Source organism: Rhagoletis pomonella, unplaced genomic scaffold (genome assembly GCF_013731165.1).
Source record: "Rhagoletis pomonella isolate Grant_MI unplaced genomic scaffold, Rhpom_1.0 Rhpom_scaffold_00022, whole genome shotgun sequence".
NCBI classification, from domain to species: Eukaryota; Metazoa; Arthropoda; class Insecta; order Diptera; family Tephritidae; genus Rhagoletis; species Rhagoletis pomonella.
Genome location: NW_023458576.1, coordinates 186,581 through 202,688, shown reverse-complemented (window position 1 = coordinate 202,688; position 16,108 = coordinate 186,581). Strand labels below are relative to the sequence as shown.

Sequence of the window (16,108 nt, the reverse complement as noted above, 5' to 3'; positions counted from 1 at the left end):
TTTATTATTTATGTTATGGTAGGAGAGCTTCTCAAACAATATAGAAGCAATTTTTTTGATGTAAGTTGTTGAAAAGTAATGAATACCTAAATCCCGGGACTAATCCCGGGATCCCGGGATTGTGATAACGACATCCCGAAATGGAAAGTAATTACGGTTATACGAAAGGAGGCATGGCGCTTCCCGTACAAATTGACTGTTTCTTACCAGATATCCCTAGAAGTGTTTGAAATTTATCCATTTCTCATGAAAAAAATATAAGTTACTGGAAAAGGAGGCATGTCGCCTCCCATACATATTAAAACTTTTATAATACATACAGTCACTTAATAAATTTTAGGTACAGCGAATTTTTTACAATACCGGTAACTATTTTTTAAATATTTAATTTTTCGCTAATTGTTTATAAAAATATGGTTAATTCTACAAGAAACCCTAAAAATCAGAGTTCCAAACCTTATGAAAAAGTAAAAAAAAATTCTGCAAATATTGTACTCTTTATTTAAACTCTCTAGAAAAAAGTTTAGTACGCAGTTTTTAGCCCATTCAATTTCAGTATAACAAAGTGCAAGTTTGAGGTAGCTAGGACTTACCATTAATTTTTAGCATTTTTTTGTTGAATGTGTCGCTCATTTTCTCCATATAAATAAAGTTTTGATAATGAAAAGATTAAAAATATCTGGAAGTATTTTATATTTGTTATGGAGATTTATTTTATCAGTACCGAACTGACAGACAAAATTTCTGTTAATGGAAAAGGGAGAGCCGGAATCTGCCATGTGTAATCTAAAAAGCGCATGATGCATAGTTCTGGAGGCATTTAGCTGCAGCACTGAGAAGTGGTATTTTATCAACCTGAACTTGAGTTGGAAATATTAAGAACCCAACGTGGCACCTGCCAGAAGGTTACACGATCACGCGGTGTATCTTGCAACCATTTTAAGGTAAACTTGGAGAAATTTATGTTGTTGAGCTCGAATATGCTAACTCCAAAGATTTTATGTAAACATGTAAAACATACATAAGAGTTAAGGTTCATGCGTTCGCAAGGGTTAATGCTTTGACACCACACAGGAGTTAATAGCAAACGTTCTTTTGACATTTTGCTATTCACCCCTTCGTTTTCTTTGCTTTCGCTATATATTTTGCTACTGCTCGCATACTCGTTCGCCCCGCTTATATTTTTCTGTAAATCCATTAAAAGTTAATTAAATGAATTGGTTAATCGCATAAACCGCGTCTTTCATTTGGAAACCCCGCTGCATATTTTATCGGAAACCTCGCGTCAACTTTGCTTGTAAATCTCCGCAACATTTGCTGGACCTTCGGTCCGGATTTAAACAACCCGCTCGTAAAAGTGCAAGTATAGATTTGCAATAAATAAACACAGTGTGTTCCCCGCTACAAAACTTATTATAAATCAGGCATTTTTGCTGAAATTAAATAGAACTTTGGTGTGCAGTAGTTGTATTAGAAGCTCCTCAATGAGCAATGGGTCCATTTCAACACTGCCCAAGATGCAGTCGAAACATCTTGTGGGATTGAAAATGCTGAAGGGGAGGAAAATGCTCGCGTGCAAGGCGAGACTTGGTATCCGCACCCCCATCAACGACTGTGTCTGCATCAATACGTTTGCCGAAAATGGATTTACCCACATTTGCTGGCGATTCCACAGAGTGGATAACTTTTTACGATGCTTTTTGTTCGCTGGTTGACACCAACGCTGCTCTATCAGACGTGCAAAAATTACATTATTTGTGCAGCTGCCTAAAAGGGGACACGTTAAGTATTATAAGCGGCTTCAAGATATGCGAGGCGAACTATGCAGAGGCATGTAACCTGCTGAAGTCCCGCTACAAGGTCATGCGAGTAATCCTTGAAGCACATCTTAGGGCGATAGCTGATATTCGCAAGGCTACGAGTGACACTGCTGTTGCTATAAAGAGCGCTATCGATGCATTTCAGCAACACATTCGAGAGCTCAAAGCATTAGGGCGCCCGTCGAATTATGGGACAATTGGCTGGTGCATGAAATTGTCAACAAACTTGCGTTCGAGACCCGAAAGTAGTGGGAGCTTTCACTTGTTAGTGATGAGCCTCGGACATTTGAACAGCTGACGTCGTTTTTGGAGATAAGATGTCGCTCATTAGCAGTGCTTACCACGCCTTCAGCTCAGACCTCCATTATCAAGTCGACTACACAGAAATCAGCTGGCAAATCAACCAAAGTGTTTCACGCTGTTCCGGAGCAGAACCTCACGCGCTGCATGTACTGTAATGCAGTTCACAAGATTTATGCTTGTGACAAATTTCGCAGTTTAGACTCAACCGCTAAGTCTAAGTTCATAAAGGAATCGAAAGCATGTTTGAATTGTCTGAGTCCAGGGCATTACAAGGAGCGTTGTAACAGCACGTCGGCATGCAGAGTATGTCACCAACGTCATCATACGCTGCTTCATAATACTGCGAGCTCACCCGCTACCACATCCGCTCATGTCGTCGAGGCTAACGGCACCGCTCCAAATACCGCATCTGCCAGCAATCATGCAGCCGACTCATCTGCCATCTCTTTGCAAGCGGATAGCGCTGCTACTCACGTTTCATCTGGCTTAAGTTCTGGTTCTAGTCTGCCCCCTGCAACGCAAAAAACCGTGATATTAGCTACCGCACTAGTAAAGGTTCGTGATCGTTCGGATCATTGGCAGACGGCACGTTTATTGTTTGATTCCGGGTCGCACGCCTCATTCGTAACGGAGGCATGTGTACAGCGCTTGGATCTTCCACGCACAGCCTCTTCTGTATTCGTCACCGGAATTTGGTCATCGCAAGGAGGTCGCTGTAGAGGCGAGACGCTGCTCTCGCTTTCGTCTTTCTGCTCAGATGAATGCTACGCATTTAGTGCATTGATTCTTCCCAAAATCACAAACGATTTGCCAACACAGACTTTAAATGTCTCGAATTGGCCGCATATTCAAGGATTGTTCCTAGCTGACCCGCAATTCGCGAAGCCTAGCCGCATAGACATTCTGGTTGGCATGGATGTTATGGACCGATTCATCTGCACCGAGCTTCGCAAAGGTCCTACTGGCGCTCCTATGGCTCAGAGAACAGTTTATGGGTGGACTTTGTTCGGAAGTGTCGACAGTTGTGCTTCACCCGCGCTGCGTTTACCGTCACTGCATTGCGACGTTCATCTGGATCGAGCGCTCGCTAAATTGTGGGAGCTGGAAGAGTTGCCGCCAAAAATGCATCTAACGCTCGAAGAAAGCTTCTGTGAAAGGCACTTCGATTCCACGCACAAGAGAACGCCTGACGGTCGTTGAGTTACCGCTAAAACCTAACGTATCGTTGGGCGAGTCACGCAACTTCGCGGTTAGCAACCTGTTACGCATCGAACGAAGGCGCGCAGGTAACTACGATTTGCGCTTATGTTACAATGAGTTCATGCAAGAACTTATTGAAATGGGTCACATGGAGATGGTATCTGAAACGACGACCGAATGGTATTATATGCCGCGTCACCCAGTAATAAAGGAGTCCAGTGTAACGACCAAGCTGCGGGTTGTTTTCAACGCGTCCACCAAAACTACCACAGGAAATTCGCTAAATGACGCACTGTTTGTCGGGCCTCAACTGCAATAAGATCTATACTCCATATTGCTGCGCTTCAGGACGCATCGGTACGCGGTAACCGCAGACGTCGCGAAGATGTACCGAAAAGTCTGCGTTTCACCAAAGCACGTCGACTTGCAGCGAATCGTTTGGCGTCCCGATCCGTATTCACCAATTAAGGATTACCGGATGCTGCGCGTAACGTATGGGGTGGCCGCCGCGTCTCACTTGGCAGTCAAGTCGATGCAAAAAACTGCTAAGTGCGCGTCTAATAGTTGAAAGGAAGCCGTGGCTGTGATACTAAAGGACTTCGATATGGACGATTTATTAACTGGGGCTTCTGGCAAAACAGAACTTAAGTCACTTCAACAAGCTGTCTCTGGCATTCTCAAAGAAGGCGGCTTTGAACTGCGGAAGTGGGCATCTAACTGTGCAGAGCTAAATGAGAGTATATCCAACGCATCTCAAAGTATACCGCATTACATGGTCAACGGTAAGGACGTTAACGCGCTTGGCCTCATTTGGAACATAGAAGGCGACTATTTCACATTCACAGTGGACCTGAATCGGCCACCTGCTATTCTAACTAAGAGAGCCTTTTTATCTGACGCCAGTACTATTTTCGATCCACTGGGTTTGCTTGCACCTGTGACAATAAGGTCCAAGATGTGGTTTCAGGACATTTAGCGTGCCGAGGTTGGATGGGACGAGCTGATACCAGGCACAATCGCAAGGCGGTGGGTTGATCGTCGTTCACAGCTGCAGCAATTGGCGAACTTGAAGGTGAATCGCAGTTATGTACACCGGTACTGTTCCCAGCAATGGCCACGTCACAGTTGCAGTAGTTTCGTCCAAGACCAAAGTGGCGCCAATAAAACCTACTTCTTTACCTTGCCTGGAACTGTGCGCGGCCCATCTCGCTGCCAAGTTGGTGAAAAGTGTACAACATAGTTGGAGCGATCTCCGTTACCCTTGGACGGACTCTACAATCACGTTGGCATGGTTGCAAGCACATCCCAGTAGATGGGAGATGTTCATTGCCAATCGCGTTGCTGATATTCACGAAATTCTACCTCCTGATTGTTGGAATCACGTACGCTCTGAAAGAAATCCCGCGTATTGCGCCTCTAGAGGCATAACGCCGCTCGAACTTTTGCACCATGAGCAATGGTGGACTGGTCTAGACTTTCTGAGCACTTCAAACCAGTTTTGGAAGCAAGCCTCTTCTAACCCGCCCACAACTGAGTTGGGGCTACGGAAGAAGGTTCACACTCACGTTGCAAACTCGGATAGTCATTGGTCGATAATGACAAAATATTCTTCGTACGCAAAATTACGACGAATCGTCGCTTATTTTCTATAGTTTATTTGCAACACCCGCTCTGGAGCTCAACGTTCCGGCAATAAACGATATGGCCCTCCTAGCTGTGTAGAGATAGCCGAAGCTGAGCGCCGTTTAATTAGGTATACCCAACATTTTTTCTTTGCTAACGAAATTTCTCATTGCAGCGCAAAAAGGCCGATCCCGCTCCGCAGTAGCCTGTTGCGCTTACAGCCGTTTCTTGATCCGAATGGTATTCTTCGAGTTGGAGGTCGACTGAGGTCAGCAGATGTGGCGCACGATGTAAGACATCCAGTCATCTTGCCTAAAGGTTCTCCGCTATAGAAGTTAATAATCCTCCACATTCATCACTTCACTCTACATGCCGGACCACGCATAATGCAGGTGGTTTTACAACGCCGTTACTGGGTGGTTGGTGCCCGCAGCTTGATCCGCAACACTTATCGTAAGTGCGTTAAATGCACTTGTCTTAACCGCAACCTTGCAACGCAATCTATGGGTGACCTACCTGCGTCTCGAACAACCTATGTCCGCTGCTTTACACGCACCGCCGTAGACTTCGCCGGCCGTATATGTATAAGTTCACGCATGGAAGAGGGGCAAAATCTACGAAAGGCTACATTTGCTCGTTTATTTGCATTGGTACTGGCGCAATGCACCTAGAACTCGTGGGAGACTTATCGGCGTCTTCTTTTCTCAACGCGTTCAAGCGTTTCATCAACCGTAGAGGGTATTGTAAGACAATGTTCTCCGATAATGGTACGAATTTCGTCGCCGCTGAGAAGGAACTTCGTAGCAGATATGAAAAGTGCATGGCAGACGCCACTCTTCAATCATTTTTCGCCGATTCCAACATAGAGTGGCGTTTCAATCCGCCGACCGCGCCTCATATGGGTGGATACTGGGGAACCGGTATCAAACGCATCAAGTACCACCTAAAGCGCGTTTTAGGCGAAAGTCTGGTGTCGTACGAAGAATTTAATACGTTACTAACAGAAGTGGAAGCCTGCGTGAACTCCCGCCCGTTATATGAGGGCACGACAACTACAGTCGACCACGAAGCTCTAACGCCAGGGCACTTTATCGTCGGCGAACCTCTAAAGTCGATCCCAGAACCTGAGGGTCAACGGTTCTGCGGAAATCTCCACCAGCGATGGCAATTAATCACTGCAATACGACAGCACTTCTGGCGTCGTTGGAGAGACGAGTATCTCGTCAGCCTGCAGCGGCGCACTAAGTGGTTTCGACCCTCACGTAATCTCGAAGAAGGGGATGTTGTAGCTATCTTCAACGAGCCTACACCTCCGACTAAGTGGACGCTTGCGCAGCGCGGTGCCACCCTGGAACTGATGGTCGCATGCGAGTCGTGACAGTGAGAACGTCGAATGGAGAATTTGTTCGTCTAATATCCAATAGCCAAGCTGTGCCTTCTACCTACGAAAGATGATGTATTTTCCGAAGGGACAAGCTCATAGTTTAACTATCAACTATTTTTTTGATTTTGCCACTTACAGATTATTTCTAGTATTTAATTTCTTTTTGTATCTTGTTTTGAACATTTTAATATAACAGTTCAAGGGCGGCGGTATGTTGAGCTCGAATATGCTAACTCCAAAGATTTAATGTAAACATGTAAAACATACATAAGAGTTAAGGTTCATGTGTTCGCAAGGGTTAATGCTTTGACACCACACAGGAGTTAATAGCAAACGTTCTTTTGACATTTTGCTAATTCACCCCTTCGTTTTCTTTGCTTTCGCTATATGTTTTGCTACTGCTCGCATACTCGTTCGCCCCGTTATTATTTTTCTGTAAATCCATTAAAAGTTAATTAAATGAATTGGTTAATCGCATAAACCGCGTCAACTTTGCTTGTAAATCTCCGCAACAGATGTCTTTGGTATGCCTTGCAGACGAGATTTTATAATTTCGTAGTTTTAAACGGTCTAAATACCTTAACTCGCTTATAAATATACAGCTATAACAAAATGGGCAATAAAATATAACATTTTTAAATTATTTTTCATATTTGTATAAAAACATGGGGTGAAAAATGCGTGTATTAGCTTAGTAAGACACCCTTTTCTAGGAAATCCTTTAATGAATTTTGTCCAACTAGCTTGTTCCACACCACACACTGTGCATCGATATGTATGTAAACGTACAACGCAATAGTGTATAAGTATATTATATGTTTATGTATTATATTTGTTATTATAATAAATTTTCTATATATTGAATCTTTCGTGTTTTGTATAGTCAAACTCTTTTCGGTCTTCTTTTAATTTTAAATGGAATTATTAGATAAAGATTGTAGGGAATTTTGTAGGGAAACATTTTCAAAAGCGTAGAGAAAAGTTGGGATTTTTTGTTGTTGAGTGGGGATTTTCTAAAAAAAAAATGTACCATCACTGTTAGTAATTGCGAAAAGGCACAAATGAACACAAGAGAAACAACTCCGCTCGGGACGACTGTTAATCGAAGACTGAAAGGATTACGTAGAAACTATTCACTTTGAAATAATTATAACTGAGTGTACATGCCGCAGGTCGCGAGTCTAGAAAGACTAAATCAGATTATTGATAAATATTAATGAATCCCATCAGAAAATCGTTGGCCTCTTAAAAAATTATCCAGACTTTATGGGTAGCAGAAGGAATAACTAGGGGAATTTTATGTGCAGCTAGCTCCAGTTGGTGGTCATGTCATTTATGTCAGAACGCATATAAGATCATATTCAGGGCAGACAAAAACTTGCTCTAAAAATCCTGGACTCTCATTTATCAAGGGGTAAAATTTGTCAGTTGAATTCTGGAATTAAATAATAGTACTTTAAATTCAACCAGATTTGCAGGCATCGCATAAGCGGAACACAGTTTAAGGAACGCTATCTTACTAATATTATGTGAAAGCCTGTATGCTTAGATGTTGGAGTTCCATGAGTTTCAGATAGTTTATGACCTATATTAAAAAATAGGCTACTGTCTTTAAGAGTTGCGGATTTGCAAGAAATTTTGCGCACAGATAGTTTATGACCAAGATTGCAAAATAGGCTACCCTTTAAGAGTTGCCACCTTTTAAAAAAGTTTAATCAAATTAATAATCACGCGGAAACGACTGAACGGATTTGCATGGAAATATGCACATAGACAGTTTATGACCTAGGTTGCAAATTAGGCTACATCTTTAAGAGTTGCCACCTGTTAAAAAAGTTAAATTAAATTAATAATCAAATCGATCAATCAATCAATTTTACGCACAGATAGTTTATGATCTAGGTTGAAAAATGAGCTACCTTTTTAGGAGTTTCCACCTGTTAAAAAGTTTAATTAAATTAACAAGTGCAATCAAATATTACAGTACAGTTGTCAAACGAAAAAAGTTTAAGAGAGCTTAATTTCGGAGATATTTTTAAAGATTAAATGTTGAACATATGTCTTTGTGACCTGGATTGAAGAATAGGCGCACTTCCTACGGACTTCCCAAGGATGGTCTTAGACTGCAAATAATTTCGATAAATCAAGAGGGCGTGGCCACTCCCATATAAATTGGAATTTCCATAATGTATACATATCTCTGGAAGTATTTGTGAGAGAGTCCTGGAACTTGGTATGGAGATATCCATGTGAAATAAAATTCATACTCACTGAGAAAAAAAGGCGTGAAACCTCCCATACTAACTGAAACTTTCATATTTCGTATCCCTTCAAATATTTGGGGTAGAGTACCCGAGCTTGGTCTGGGGATATCTATGTACATGAAATCAATCCCATACTCATGGAGAAAAGTAGGAGTTATTGGACCATTTGGCGTGGCAACTACCATGCAAATTTGTTTTTTTTTTTATGCAGAATGTCTCTAGAGGTGTGTATTGCAGAGGACTGGAATTGGGCGCCATGATGTGCATACAAAATTAATTCCATGCCCATGGAAAAATATTTGGAGCGTGGTTCCTCCCGAACAAATTTACTATTTTAAACTAGAGTCCGGTCGATTCCAATTTTTTTTTCAGGTACCGATGCCGATTAATCGGCTTATGGGGAAAGAATCGGCCGATGCCGATGCCGATGCCGATTCCATAAAAAATTACAAATAAATGTATTAATTCATAAAATCAGTTCATTTCACGGAGTTAAAAAACCACAAAAGATAAGAAATAATTGAATTAATTGGCTTGTTATGCAACATTACATACACATGTATGTACATACATACACATGCTATGTATGTATGTATGTACAATGTACATTGTACATACATATAGTGGTCCACAAAATAAAAGAATTTCGATATTTTGACCGATTTTGTCTTTTTTATTTAATGTTTATTATTTTTTTTATAAAAGTCTAGCTGGTATACAACAAACACCATATAAATTAAGATTTCAAACTTTGTACAAAAATTAGAAAAATTCTGCTTATTTTCACCAAAATTTCAAACTTTTTAATCAGAATTTGGGTAGTTGAAGTGCAAGTTTTAAGCTGCTATAAAATCCCGTTAATTTTTGGCAATTTTTTTTGTTGGCAGTGATCTCCATATAAAAGAAAATTGTCGCACATACTTTTGTACGGAAAAAACGTGAAACACCTTCAACAAAAAAAAAATCATTTTTGTGAGCTGTCTGCAAATGCTTTTTAATGTTGGCTGTCGCTTCATCTGAACATTTGAAAAGAAATTCCAAAGAATCGGCAAAGAATCGGCGAAAAAAGGCCGATGCCGATGCCGATGCTCAATTTTGTGCCGATACTAGCCGATGCCGATGCCGATGCCGATTAATCGGTCGGACTCTATTTTAAACTGCATAGCTCTAGGAGTGTTTATGGTAGAGTACTGGGACTTGGTATCGGGATATATAAAATCAATTCCATACTCATGGAAGGTAATTAGGGTTATAAGAAAAGGGGGCATGGCACTTCCCGTACGAATTGACGATTTTTTACCATATATCCCTGGAAGTGTTTCAGGAAGAATACTGGAACTTGGTATGGATTTATGTATATAAAATTTATCCATTGCTCATGGAGAAAATGTGAGTTATTGGAAAAGGAGGCATGTCGCCTCCCATACATACTAAAAACTTCTTAATACATATCTCTGGAAGGATAGAAAATCTCTCGAAGTATTTTTTTTTTTTTCATATGGCTTCATACCATGTAAATGCACCATTATTTTATCAGTACCATATTGACAGACAAAATTTCTGTTAATGGAAAAGGGAGAGCCGGAATCTGCCATATGTAATCTAAAAATCGCATGATGCATATTTCTGGAGGCATTTAGCTACAGTACTGAGAAGTCGTATTTTATCAACCTGAACTTGAGTTGGAAATATTAAGAACCCAACGTGGCACCTGCCAGAAGGTTACACGATCACGCGGTGTATCTTGCAACCATTTTAAGGTAAACTTGGAGAAGCTGACATCTTTGGTATGCATAGCTTGCAGACGAGATTTTATAATTTCATATTTCTAATCGGCCTAAATACCTTAGCTCGCTTATAAATATACAGCTATAAAAAAATGGGCAATAAAATATAACATTTTTAAATTATTTTTCATATTTGAATTAAAACGTGGGGTGAAACCCGCGGGTATTAGTTTGTCCTTTATGTTAGTAAGACACCCTTTTCTAGGAAATCCTTTAATGAATTTTGTACAACTAGCTTGGATATGTATGTAAACGTACAACGCAATAGTGCATATATTATATGTTTATGTATTATACTTGTTATTATAATAAATTGTCTATACATTGAGCCTTCTGTGTTTTATATAGTCAAAGTTTTTTTCGGTCTTCCTCTAATTTTATAAGGAATTATTAGATAAAATTTTTAGGGAATTTTGTGGGGAAAAATTTTTAAAGGCGTAAAGAAAAGTGGGGGATTTTTGTTGTTGGGCGGGGATTTTCTAACAAAAAAAATAAAAAAATTTACCATCACTGTTAGTAATTGCGAAAATGCCCAAATGAAGGGGTTAGAATCATAAGGGTCTAAAACCTTTAACAGACGGCAGCGTTGATCCGGATTAACTCGGACTTAATACGGATCAACTGCAGTTAATTCCAGAGTTCATCCGGATGAACGCTACCGTCTCTTTATGATTTAAGTAACATTTTTTGACAATATAAGTCATACCCATATTTGTATAGTTAAATATAGTGTTTATGTGGTGACAAAGAGTAATATTCATTTCAACCTGCATTAATTTAGGCAAGAATCCATTTACCCAGAATTTACAATAAGTAATCAACTTTAACCTTAATTATCTCATAAAAATTTCAGAACTACTTAGATCCTTTTGATTCTAACCCCTTCAAATGAACACAAGAGAAACAACTCCGCTTGGGACGAGTGTTAATCGAAAACTGAAAAGGAGTACGTAGAAACTATTCATTTTAAAAGAATTATAACTCAGGGTACATGCCGAAGAGTCGCGAATCTAGAAAGACTAAATCAGATTATTGATAATGGATCATATCAGAAAATCGTTGGCCTCTTAAAACATTATCCAGACTTTATAGGTATTGTACTAGGTTCACATATAACTAGATTATCCTCATTTTCGAGCTTAACACCTAACCTTGTTAATCTGTAATTATTAAATAATCTCAGATTTAACCGATAACTTTTCGGTGTCCATCCTAGTTTTATCGATTGTTTTTGCGAAAAAGAGGAGAAATGCCAAATGTAAAAGTAAACAAAAATGGGCGCTAGCAGGGAAAAGAGGTTTGTAAAGGTATTTTTAATAAAATGTTAAGTTAAAATATATGTATATTGCTTATTATAGCAGAAAAACGTGATCACGGTGGCTCAGAGAAGAAACATAACTTTTCCTTGAGATGTGAGAATATCAACCACAACAAATTTGACAGCTAATAATCTGAGATTTGCCTATGTAAACGGGGTGATTAAAAAACGAGCTTAGATTGAGATAATATTGATATGTGAACATACTTTTAGAAGGAATAACTACAGGAATGCTATATGCAGCTAGCTCCAATTAGTGGCCATGTCATTTATGTCAGATCATATTCAGCGCTGACAAAAACTTGCTCTAAAAATCCGGGATGGTTATTTATCAAGGGGTAAAATTTGTCGGTTGAATTCTGGAAGTAAATAATAGTACTTTAAAATCAACCACATTTGCAGCATCGCATAAGCAGACCACAGTTTGAGGAACGCTGCGTTTTTCGGCTTTAATCGCAATTAATCCGAGGAAGGCGACTTTGTAGCTGTTTGATGATATTGTATTTGCTTAGTTTAACGAATAACACTGGCGCGTGCACAACTCAATTCGGCTTCTGTAAAATTTTCATAGTTTCTTAACAATAATGATATAATACAAGATTGCGCATTCCCGACGGCGATGACATTTCTCAAGTAATAGTAAACAAAGACGTTAAGGAGGAAAAAATAAACTGTTAGATTAGTAAATTTTTTTAATATTAAATTTTTCGATAGGAGGCGTGGTTTAATTGTGTTAAATTGTAAAAATATATGATTTATAAAGAGAATTAATAAAGAACTTGTTAAAAAATGTGATTTTTGTGAAAGTATTAGCGGCTACAGCGCAAATAAAGAAAAAGAAGAAGATTAGTAAATTTCAGTGCTTTTAAAGTTTCTGAGGCGTTGTTCACTTTTACATGAGAATTGTCAAAATCGGCCAAACCAAAGTAGCGGTTTGCGGGATGCGCCACCTTTGTTCGCTAAATCGTGGTTTCTTAAAAAGAATCAAAAAAAAAAATAAAAAATTCGATAACAGCACTTTTGGAGCATCAACACATTAAGTTATCGTACATAGTGCACACAAATATATGTACTTGCATATGTACAAGTACATAAATACATATGTACATAATCGTTCGTTTATTTGTGAAACTGCAATCAACAAGTTAAACAATATTATCAGAAAAAAACAATACGATCCACTTGAATAACATATAGTTTAATTTTAAATTAAAGTAACGAAATAATTTTGTGATAATAAAATCACTTACTTCCGGCAGGGGATAAGGCGTGCTTATCCGTCGTTCACCATGTGCCGGTCATTATTGCTTGGAATATTCCTATTTCTGCAACAATCCGTCAGCTGTAAGCATTTCAATATGTAGTTACATACAAAGAGTACATACAACTGTAGTCAGTATGAGCAATAGCAGTGCGAAACTTTTCTCACATAACTAACTACATATGCTCATATTGAACCAGCGCTCGGCTTTAACCACTGTGTTGGTACATCTACCAACTTTTTAGTGTAATTTATTTTCTACCATTTTTACCAACAAAAGCTAAAGATCTACTAATATTTTCTGGAAAGAAAGCAAAGGGATTGAAATGAAAGCAGTGTAAACATATTTTGCCATCGAACACACCTAAAATAAAAATGAAAAGTTAACTCAGACCAGTGTTGACGTTTTAGCCCTTTGGTGGCTAGATTTAGCTACCACATACTTTTTTTGGCCACATAAATTTAAAATTGCTACTAGCCCTTTTTTAGCCCTTTGGAAAATGTATTCATCCTCGACATTATCTAATTCTTTTCTTTTATGTAATGCTGGATTCCCACTAGGCATTAAATGCCAAAAATGACAAAGTCGGGCATTAAAAAATAATCGTGTCATTACATAAAAAAAATAGTAATTAAGTTCATTTCCACATGGAATTTTTTTTAAATAGCATGCATTTTTTGTCATTTCAATGCATAGTGGAAACTCGGCATAAGAGACGAATTTTCAAACCAAAAAAACTGATATATATACATACATATGTTTTTATTCAAACTATAAAAGTGTTATGGACGTTAACTTATCTATTAACAATTTAACTATATTTAAAATAAATAATTTTATAGCCCTTAATATGCTTTTTTAAGAAAAAGGATTTTGTTGGAAATTTCTTGCACTATATGAGTCAAAGCCATGTTTGTGGAAAACTAAAGATTACAATATTACAGTTTTGAATTAAAAAAACCAATGTTTAACAAAAATGTAGAATTATAAAATTTCGGCTCAAACAATTTCGATCGTTTCTGAACCTCATTTGTAAAGAAATAAATATTCGACCAGTATATTATATGCTTCGAGCCTTATGTTACAATCACTTGATGGTTCCAGCGAAGTTGTGTTGTGTGTTTCCCCTTTTACATAAAAATGTTTTTGGTTGGATAAAATATTAGTTTTTTCCAGGGTTCATTGTTTTTCTATACCATTACTTATTGAAAATACTTGCGTATATACTTATATATGTATATGTAAGTAAACAATTTTAGCTACTATTTTTAGCCACAACGATATTTTTTTAGCTCTTTTTAGCCCTTTTTTTTAAGGAATTTGGCTACCACTAAAAACGATTCGCGGCAACACTGACTCTGATTATACCTTACTTAAAAGTAAAATTCGATCTTTATCAGCTAGTTATGGAAATATTTTTCGTTTGCAATAAGTTTTTTTATGGGAGACTACCAAACGAATGATCTATAAATTTCATTTAAAATCCATGTTTAATCAAAAAATTTTGAAGTGGAGCGTAATGGTTTGAACCCCTTTTTAAATTAAAACAGGGCCCGAAACACGGTATCCGTGATGGAATCAAATTCTAATCGCAAATATTTTTGAGATCACGGCATTTGATAGCGAGTTCGCTTTATCAATTTAAAAAGTATTTGAAAGAAAAGAGCTGTCATTTTATTTCATTCGTTTCGAATCGGGTTTCACTCCTCCAAGTATGCCGGGCGCCAAATATATTTTTTGTTGTTTTATAAAAAAAAATATTACAACACATGCTAGATTTTTTTGAAAGAGTCAATGTTAGATAGTTTTTATTCAGTAGGAGTACAAAAACAAAAATTACACTAACAAATTTTACGCGTAATGACAGCAAGAATTATAACAAATACATACATAATTTTGGCCAGGGACCGTAAATAACAGTTACTTTTTTTCAACAGCTAAACTTGGCCAGATATTTTTAAGTCGAAAAAAGTCCTTTCCTAATAATAAACAAACCACTTATCCAAATAAAACAAGTTTGGTATCAACTAAAAGATAACTAAAATAGCTTTAAAACTGAAATATTTAAACGAGGAAAGCCTGCAGAAAGCCAGCTATTGAAAAATATTTAAATAAAAAATGTTTTTTAATTGCCATAGAATAAACCTTGGGTCAGGTATATGCATTTCTTTTGTATTAAATTATAAAAAAATAAATATATAAATAGAAGTGGTAGCTTTCGATCGTTATTTGTGTTTAAAAGCTATTTAAGTCGTCTTTTATTTGGTACCAAATTTGTTTACTATTCGGAAAGACTTTTATTTCGAACTTAAAAAATATCTGGTCAAGTTTAACTGTTGGAAAAAAATAACTGCTTTTTACGGTCCCTGATTTTGACATAAGGAACCATCGAGGCGAAAATCCAGCTGCTCTGGTAACAACACCTTATATGAATTCGCCTTGATTTATCCTACTTAATATATCAGAAAAAAGTTTAAATTATTGTTTCTTTTAACAAAATCTACCAACTTCTACCATTTTTTTTATGTAAAATGTTCGACTATTAATATCTTCGCACGTTAAATAATATACAGAATTATTTCAAAATTTCAATTTTGTTAGAAAAGGCAATCAAAGTTTGAAAATTGTTCAATTAGTATACCAAAAGACAGATGGAAAGCGACATAAATATGTACGTACATTCGACATTTTTTGGAAGTTTAGTCATCTGTTAGGCTGAGCATACCCAGCGAAAAATCGGTAATCGCTTTCAGCGGTAATCTGTTCTAGAACGCATTGCCTTAAAGCATACACAGACGGCAGCGTTGATCCGGATCAACTCGGGAATTAACTGCAGTTGATCGCGATTAAGTCCGAGTTGATCCGGATCAACGCTGCCGTCTGTTTAAGCTATTAGAATGTCTTCTAATTTTTTCGCTGCTGTTAGCATTGCCGGTAATGCATAGCAGAATGTTCTACAACAATTTATTAATTTCGCTGCTTTGATTCACTACGGGGAATGTAAAGTATAATGCTTCACCGTAGTTAGCTGAAAAATAGAATGAATACCCAAAAATTCTTTTCTATCGTAACTTTCTGTTGAAAATTCCATCGCATAAAAATCATGGTTTGCTTTGTTTAATTTACAGCGAAGTTGAAGTCAGTCAA

General features: G+C 37.8%; 2 protein-coding genes across 2 annotated transcripts in view; both read left to right on the top strand.

Annotated features, from left to right (window-relative positions):
• Nucleotides 1-5,697: 5,697 nt before the first annotated feature.
• Nucleotides 5,698-6,324, top strand: LOC118749610. Its single transcript, XM_036484415.1, has one exon. It carries the CDS (start codon nt 5,698-5,700, stop codon nt 6,322-6,324), a length of 627 nt encoding a protein of 208 aa, XP_036340308.1.
• A 5,905-nt stretch (nt 6,325-12,229) lies between these two features.
• LOC118749601 overlaps nt 12,230-16,108 on the top strand; it is a 90,377-nt gene continuing 86,498 nt past the window's right edge. The window contains exons 1-2 of the mRNA XM_036484407.1: nt 12,230-12,255; nt 12,959-13,043. Coding sequence (XP_036340300.1) covers nt 12,989-13,043 — 55 coding nt within the window. The 5' untranslated portion in view covers nt 12,230-12,255; nt 12,959-12,988. The remainder of the gene's footprint in view (nt 12,256-12,958; nt 13,044-16,108) is intronic.